Source organism: Chrysochloris asiatica, unplaced genomic scaffold (genome assembly GCF_000296735.1).
Source record: "Chrysochloris asiatica unplaced genomic scaffold, ChrAsi1.0 scaffold00111, whole genome shotgun sequence".
Classification (NCBI taxonomy): Eukaryota; Metazoa; Chordata; class Mammalia; order Afrosoricida; family Chrysochloridae; genus Chrysochloris; species Chrysochloris asiatica.
This window is the reverse complement of record NW_006408629.1, coordinates 5,727,566-5,735,874: the sequence shown is the minus strand read 5'-3', so window position 1 is coordinate 5,735,874 and position 8,309 is coordinate 5,727,566. Positions and strand designations below refer to the sequence as shown.

The 8,309-nt window shown below is 38.9% G+C and overlaps 1 protein-coding gene across 1 annotated transcript in view; it reads left to right on the top strand.

Annotated features, from left to right (window-relative positions):
* Positions 1 to 8,309, top strand: part of MCTP1 (multiple C2 domains, transmembrane 1) — a 956,699-nt gene that overhangs the window by 938,563 nt on the left and 9,827 nt on the right. The window contains exon 20 of the mRNA XM_006867878.1: positions 7,875 to 7,984. Coding sequence (XP_006867940.1) covers positions 7,875 to 7,984 — 110 coding nt within the window. The remainder of the gene's footprint in view (positions 1 to 7,874; positions 7,985 to 8,309) is intronic.

The following is an 8,309-nucleotide window of genomic DNA, read 5'->3' as shown; positions in this document are numbered from 1 at the left end:
GAAAAAAAAGAGTAATCTGATACAATTTGATGAACTTGGTTGACAAATCCACAAAAGCCAAAATATGATCTTGAGCATATTCCACCTGAATTTAGAGATCATCTGAAGAACAGATTTGATGATTAGACATTAAAGATCAAAGACCAGAAAAGTTGTGGAATGACATCAAGAACATCATACAGGAAAAAGTGAAAGGTCTTTAAGAGGACAAGAAAGATGGAAAAGACCAAAATGGATGTCAGAAGAGACTCTGAAACTTGCTCTCTAGCATAGAGATGCTAAAGGAAATGGAAGAAATGAGGAGGTATAATAGCTGAATAGAAAATTTCAAAAGGCAACCCAAGAAGACAAAGTCAAATATTATATATAATGAAATATGCAAACATCTGAAGTTAGAAAGCCAAAAGGGAAGAACACAATTAGCATGTTTCAAACTAAGAGAGCTGTTTTAATGGGCAATCTATTGAATGATGCAGAAACTATCAAAAGAAGATGGAAGGAATACATAGTGACATGATACCAAAAAGAAATGGCCAATGTTCAACCATTTCAAGAGGTAGCATATTATCAAGAGCCAATGATTCTGAAGGAAGAAGTCCAAGGTGCATTGAAGGCATTGACAAACAACAAGGCACCAGGAATTGGTGGAATAAAAATTGAAACCTTTCAGCAAGATGATGCGGCACTAGAGTTACTCATCTATGACAAAAAATTTGGAAGACAACTACCTGGCCAACTGACTAGAAGAGACCCATATTTGTGCCCATTCTAAAGAGAGGTGATTCAACAGATTCTGTAAATCATTGGACAATATCACATGCAAGTAAAATTTGCTAAAGATGATTTTTAAATGGCTGCAAGTATATTGACAGAGAACGTCCAGAGCTTTAAGCTGGATTCAGACAATGTGGAATGTGGGATATCACTGCTGATATCAGAAGGATCTTGGCTGAAATCAGAGAGTACCAGAAAGATGTTTACCTCTGCTTTATTGCCTACACAATGGCTTTTGATTGTGTGGATCATGACAAGCTATGGACAACATTGTGAAGTATAAGCATTTCCGAACACTTAATTGTGCCCATGAGGAACATGTACATAGACAGACCAAGAGGCAGTTGTTTGAACACAACAAAGGAAATTAGGAAAGGTATGTGCCAGGGTTGTATTCTTTCACCATACTTATTCAATCCATATGCTTAGCAAATAATCTGAGAAGCTGGATTATATAAAGAAAAATGTAACATTAGGATTAGAGGAAGACTCATTAACAACCTGTGATATGCAGATGATACAACATTGCTTGCTGAAAATGAAGAGAACTTAAAATACTTACTGATGAAGATCAAAGACCACAGCCTTCGGTATGGTTGCATGTCAATGTAAAGAAAAGAAAAACCCTCACCACTGCACAAATAAATGATATCCATATAAATGGAGAAAAAATTGAGGTTATTAAAGATTTAATTTTGCTTGGATCAACCATCAACACTTATGGAAGCAGCAGTTAAGAAATCAAATGACATATTGCGTTGGGCAAACCTACTACTCATAAGGAAAATACCTTGCCTGATGCAAGTCATGGTATTTTCAATTACATCATGTGCATGTGAAAATTGGACAGTAAATAAGGAAGACCATAGAAGAATTGATGCTTTTGAGTTATAGTGTTGGAGGAGAATATTGAAAAGTACCATGGACTTCCAAAAGAACCAGCAGATCTGTGTTGGAAGAAGTGCAGCCAGAGTGCTCCTTGGAAGCCAGGATGGCCAGACTTTGTCTCTCATACTTCGTTCATATTATCAGGAAAGACTAGTCCCTGTAGAAGGATATCATGTTTAATAAAATAAAGGATCAGAGAAAAAGAGGAAGACCCCAATAAACCGGATTAGCACAGTGGCAGCATCAATGGGCTCAGGCGTAGCAACGATTGTGAGGTTGGTGTGGGGCCGGACAGTTTTTGTTCTTGTAATTAGCTCACTATGAGTCAGTACTGACTCGATGGTACCTAACAACAACAAATATACATTATGGAATCCTGGTGTGGCACTGTGGGATAAAGCACTGGGCTGCAGGGTCGGTTTGAACCACAAGATTGGCAGTTCAAATTTACCAGCCACTCCTTGGAAACTCTATACAGGGTTGCTATGAGTCAGAACCAACTTGATGGCATTTAAGAACAACAGTATATACATTATATGGAGTCCTGATGTGGAGCTGCAGGACAAACACTGGACTTTGAACCGCAAGGTCAGCAGTTTGAGCCCATCAGCCATTCCTTTGGAGAAAAATGAGGCTTTCTGCTCAAGCAAAGATTTACAGCCACGGAAACCCCATACAGGACCATCGTGAATCAAAATAGACTTGGCAGTGCTTAACGACAACAATATATTCTATTTACACTGTACATTATTGTTGTTGTAAATACCATCGAGTCAGTTATGATTCTTAGCAACCCTGTATAGGATTTCTACAGCTATAAATCTTTGCAGGTGCAGAAAGCCTCATCTTTCTCCAAAGGAGTTGCTGATGGGGTCAAACTGCCGACCTTGTGGTTCACAATCAGTGTTTATGATACAAAGCCACTGCACTCCCATAATGTACATAGTCCTAACTTAAAAATGAGTATGATAGAAGAAAGTTCAAGGAATGGTACAAAATTTTCCAGGTGATGGAACCATCTTCTTGCTCATAATGTAGCCCAGATGTGGCGCTGTAGTACAACAAGCATTGGACTGGTAACTGCAAGGTCAACAATTCAAACCCTCTAGCTACTCTGAAAGCAGCAAATATCAGAAAGATGTTTACCTGTGCTTTATTGACTATACAAAGGCTTTCAATTGTGTGGATCATGACAGGCTATGGACAACTTTGTGAAGTATGAGTATTCCGAAACACTTAATTGTGCTCATGAAGAATCTAAACATGGACCAAGAGGCAGTTATTCAAACAGAACAAGGGAACACTGAATGGTTAAAAATTAAGAAAGGTGTGTGACAGGGTTGTATTCTTTAACCATATTTATTCAACCCATATGCTGAGCATATAACCTGATAAACTGGCTTATATGAAGAAAAAGGAGGCATCAGAATTGGAGGAAGGCTCATTAACAACCTGAAATATGCAGATGATGCAACCTTGTTTGTTGAAAGTGAAGAGGACTTTTAAAATATTTACCAATCAAAGACCACAGCCTTTGGTATGGATTGCATCTCAATGTAAAGAAAACAAAAATCCTCACCACTGGACAATTAAACAGCATTCTTATCAATGGAGAAAAGATTGAAGCTGTCAAGGACATCATTCTTCTTGGGTCAACCATCAACACTCATGGAAGCAGCAGTCAAGAAATCAAACAACGTATTGCATTAGGCAAATCTGCTGCACAAGAACTTTTTAAAGTGTTGTAGAGCAAAGACGTCAGCTTCAGGACTAAGGTGTGCCTGACCCAAGTCATAGTATTTTCAATAACCTCATATGCTTGCAAAAGCTGGACAATGAATAAAGAAGACCATAGAAGAATTGATGCATTTGAGTTATGGTGTTGGAGGACAATATTGAAAGTTCCATGGGCTGCCAAAAGAACCAACAGATCTATGTTGGAAGAAGTGCAGCCAGAGTGCTCCTTGGAGGCCAAGATGGCCAAATTTTGTCTCTCATACTTCGGACATATTGTCAGATATGTCTGACAATGACTGGAGGGACCAGTGGTTGGAGAAGGATATCATGTTTGGTAAGGTAGCGGGTCAGAGATAAAGAGGAAGACCCCCAGCGAGATGGATTGGCAAAGTGGCAGCATCAATGAGCTCAAATGTGGCAACAATTGTGAGGTTTGCTCAGGATCAGGCAGTGGTTCGTTCTGTTGTGCATAGGGTTGCTACTGACTCTCTGACACCTAACAACAGCCACTCTTGGAAACCCTATACAGAGTCTCAATGAGTAGGAAACAACAAGGGAAACAAACCATCAATAGTACTACTATATATATTTAATTCCTACTGTTTTTCAATATTTGAAACTTTCATTATAGTCTACCAATTATGTTTCATAATTAATTCCATCCAACATGTTAGTGATTTTTCTTTTTTGTAAATAAAACTGCAGTGAAAAAATTTCCAGATGTTTATTGAACATATATTGGAAATACCATCCTATTTTTTTTCACATTTGCTAAAATTGTTCCCCAGTTAGTCTTCTCAATTTATGATGATCTTTCAGAAACTTTATACAGGGTCGCTATGGGTCGGAACAGACTCGACGGCACTTCACAACATCAACAACAACTTAACAACAAACAACAGCATAGCGTAATGAGTCCTGGTGTGGCACTGTGAGTCTATACACCAGACTGCGAAGCCATTTTAACTGCAAGGTCGGCGGTTCAAGCTTGCCAGCTGCTCCTTGGAAACCCTATATAGGGTCACTATGGGTCAGAACCGACTCTACGGCAATTAACAACAACAACATAGCATAATGACTGTATTTTAAACAACCATTGCCATCAATTATTTTATTTTGTGATTTCTTTTCCTATTTGTATCTTTAGAAAGTCCTTCCCTATTCCAAGGTCAGTCAATTACTTAAATATATTTTCTCCTGTTTTCATAATTTATTTTTAGCTTTTAGTTTTTTAGTTAATCTGAAATACTGTGGGCTTTGTTGTGAGGTAGGAGCTAACATAATTTTTCTCAAATAGTTAAAAAAAAAGGCCCTATAACAATACTTCATTTTTATGACAGATTTTTAATGGTGCCTTGTCATACAAATATCTTTTTCAGTAACCATATCACATATTTTAATCATTACAATAATGATTTTAAGTATATAGAATGGTATGTCCCTTATTATTTATCTTTTATAACAATGACTTGGTTATGTTGTTGTTGTTAAGTGCAGTCAAGTCAGTTCCGACTCTTAATGACCCTGTACAGAGTTTCCAATGAACAGCTGACTTGGCTATAGTTGCCCAAACAAAATTTAGAAACAGTTTGTCAAATTCTCCCAACTCTACTATGAGCTCATTAGCTTTTGTTTGAAGTTACATTAAATTTATATGTTCAGTGGGAAAAAATACATTACTAAAATATTCAGTAGTCCAGTACAGAAACACGATATCTCTGTTTCCTTCATGTAGAGCTTGACATTTCGTGTTAAGCTTATACCTTTTGCTGTGGTTGTCAAATGTCATCAAGTCAGTTCCAACTCATAGTGACCCTATGCACAGCAGAATGATGCACCAGTTCACAAGTGCTGCCATGACACTATGTCGTATTTTGAGTGCCTGCCAACCTGAGGGGCTCATCTGGCCCTGTATCAAAACTCCTCTGCTATTCATAAGGTTTACATTTGCTAACCCTTCAAAAGTGGTCTAACTTCCCTTCTTCCTAGCCTATCTTTGTCTGGAATCTCCGCTGACATCTGTCCACAATGGATTACTCTCCTGATATTTAAAATACCAATGGTATAGCTTCTACCATCACAGAAACCTACATATTTTATGTATTTTATTGTTATTTTTAAGGAGCTCTGGTAGCGTAGTGGTTACGAATTGGGCTGCGAATCTCAGGGTCAGCAGTTCAAAACTACAAGGTGTTTCGCGGGAGAAAGATGAGGCTTTCTGCTCCTGTAAAGATTCATAGCCTTGGAAACCTTGTACAGGATCGCCATGAGTCAGAATCGACTCCACGGCACATAACAACAACAACAACAATTGTAATTATTAAATACATATTTTTCCCATCATGTAGTTTCAAACTGGCAAGACCTGATGGACTTCCATTGTACACTAGCATACTTCAACTCCAGTTTGATTTGTTCTGTATGTAGAAAATAAAGTATGAAAGAACTTAATGAAATTAGCCAGTGTCTTAGAGAGGAAAGCATGAAAGGCCAAGCAACTAATAGGCCAGACTTATTTTGTAGCTATGAAAGGAACTGGGATAAGCCCTTACTTATTCATTTTATTCTGAAGTATATAGTTGCATAATTTAATTAATGCATTGTGTCAATTACTAGAGAGAGTAAAAAGATAAGAAATGATGCACTTCTGTCTTTACTGGCAAGTGAAGGGTGACTTCTCAAGATAGTAGGAACACTCTTATACTTATCTCTTATACTTCTACTGAGAAACCTTGTACATCTCCTCTACCTCATTGACAATCCAGTTGGCATACATTTTTAAAAGGTCTCGCATGGGAATTAAATTGTAAATGGAGTCTTCAAGTAACTGGTATCTATACTAAAAAAACTCAAGTTATAAAGCTGGCCACTGTGTCTGGGACCAGGAGGTCCCAGAGTACCCAACTTCCTTTAAGGATGCGTGCACACCTGTCATTTACTTGCCCTCTGTGTTTGAGGTGGCTGGTTGCCATCCCCGGCCGAATGTTCACTGCGTAAAGTGCTTTATAGTCTTCTGAAATGAAAGTCAGTATGTAAATGTGCAACATGACGACATTATTATTCTCGCTTCCTGGCTGCTTTCAGCAAGCTCTGACTGCCACATGAGGTCTCAAGTGTTCTGGCACACAGCATGCAAGTGTTCAAAAGAAGTTAAAGTAATGAAATTGGATCTACATTTCCATAGACATTCAAGCTGGCATGAGGGAATGGAATCATGGAATCGGGCTTGGATGGTCTCCACCAGACAGCCTAGGCAAGTGCCCGTGATGCCAGGCTACTAAGCAGAATTTTCGATCGTGAAAGGCCACCACTATTTCTTCCTTTGGGTCTAAAATTGCAAGACGTGCACATCTCCTGTAGGCCTATATTACTCTGGGTGCTTCATCCTCAATCTTCACCTACCCATTCTCTGAAGCACATAAGCAGAAGCTTTCAAACGAAAAACTAAAGGCAAAAAGGAGAAAAAAACATTAAGTTAAAGCCTTGACTAATATAGTATATTGTTGTTGTTAGGTGTCCTCAAGTCAGTTCCAATTCATAGTGACCCTGTGAAGGGTTTCCAAGGAAGGGTTAGTGGGTTTGAACTGTTGACTTTGTGGTTAGAAGTACAGTGCTTATCCTACAGAACCACTGTACAAAGCTTCTTGTTGTTAGATGCAGTCGAGATGGTTCCAACTCATAGAGACCCCGTATAGGGTTTCCGAAGCTGTAAATCTTTTCTGGGGCAGAAAGTCTGCTCTCTCTCCCAAGGAACTTCTTGTGGGATTAAACTAGAGACCTTATAATTATTAGCCCAGTTTTCATACTACAAAGCACTGTCCTCCCAAATGTATAAAATAGATAACTGCTATTTTTAAGAGGAAGGCTAGGCTTCGTGTGTACCTGATCTACCTAAGGTACTGACTGGGAAGTGTCCACTTAATGGATTTCTGTTGTCCTTATCATTATTTCCCCTGTTCATTGCTTTAAAGTTTTCTCATTCACATCAGCATTCTCTGCTGCTGAAATACCTGGAACCACAACTAAGCACAGGACTATGGGTGGTGGAGTCAAGAAACTGGGGCAGTTGAGTGGCAAGTGATGGTGAGTCAAGGGTCAGTGAAGAGAACCCTGCATCCTAATTGTGGGTTTGGTCGTTCTGAGGCCCACTCTTCTCTTCACGCAGCCCCCCTGAAATGTTTCTGTCCATCAGGGCAAGGACAATAGAATCATTTTCCTGCTTTGCAGCCACCTTTCTAGTAGCTGAGGTAGCAGATAGCGGCTTGTTGCTGGGTACCTTTCCTCTTCCATCTCCCTTCATATCCTGAGTTTTTACTGGTGCCAGTTATCCATTTATATACACACAGAGATGAAGTTTGCTTCAGTTAAAAAAGTACGAAAGGCACAACCCAAAGAATTCAAGCACTAAAGAATACCTTAATTACACAGAATCTTTCTCTCTCTCTCTCTCTCTCTTTTTTTTTTTATTGTTTTAGGACAGTGAAAAAAAGGGATTTATAAATAAAATCTACGCCATCCAGGAGGTATGTGTCAGTGTCCAGAACATCTTAGACGAGGTGGCTTCCTTTGGCGAAAGGATAAAGAAGTGAGTGATGCTGACGTGTGGGAAACAGCCTTCTGGGGGACAGGGAGGACATTTGTTTCTCCGAGGGTGAAATGCCACATTCTCTTTGGCAGGGGACACTGCTTCTGGGTGATTTATTGCTCTGTTTCATCATTATTTACTTTGTTTCTGCCAGTCTTTGGTTTTATGAAAGTTCTGTCAATTTCCTTCCTGAAATTTAGAACATATTGGTTGGAAAGAAAGTCATACTTGGAGCTCTGAAGAAATAACACCATCCCAAATTTTAGCACATTTTCACAGTAAAAGTCTTTGTTCTTAAAAGAAATAAGAAATCATGATAGGGGAA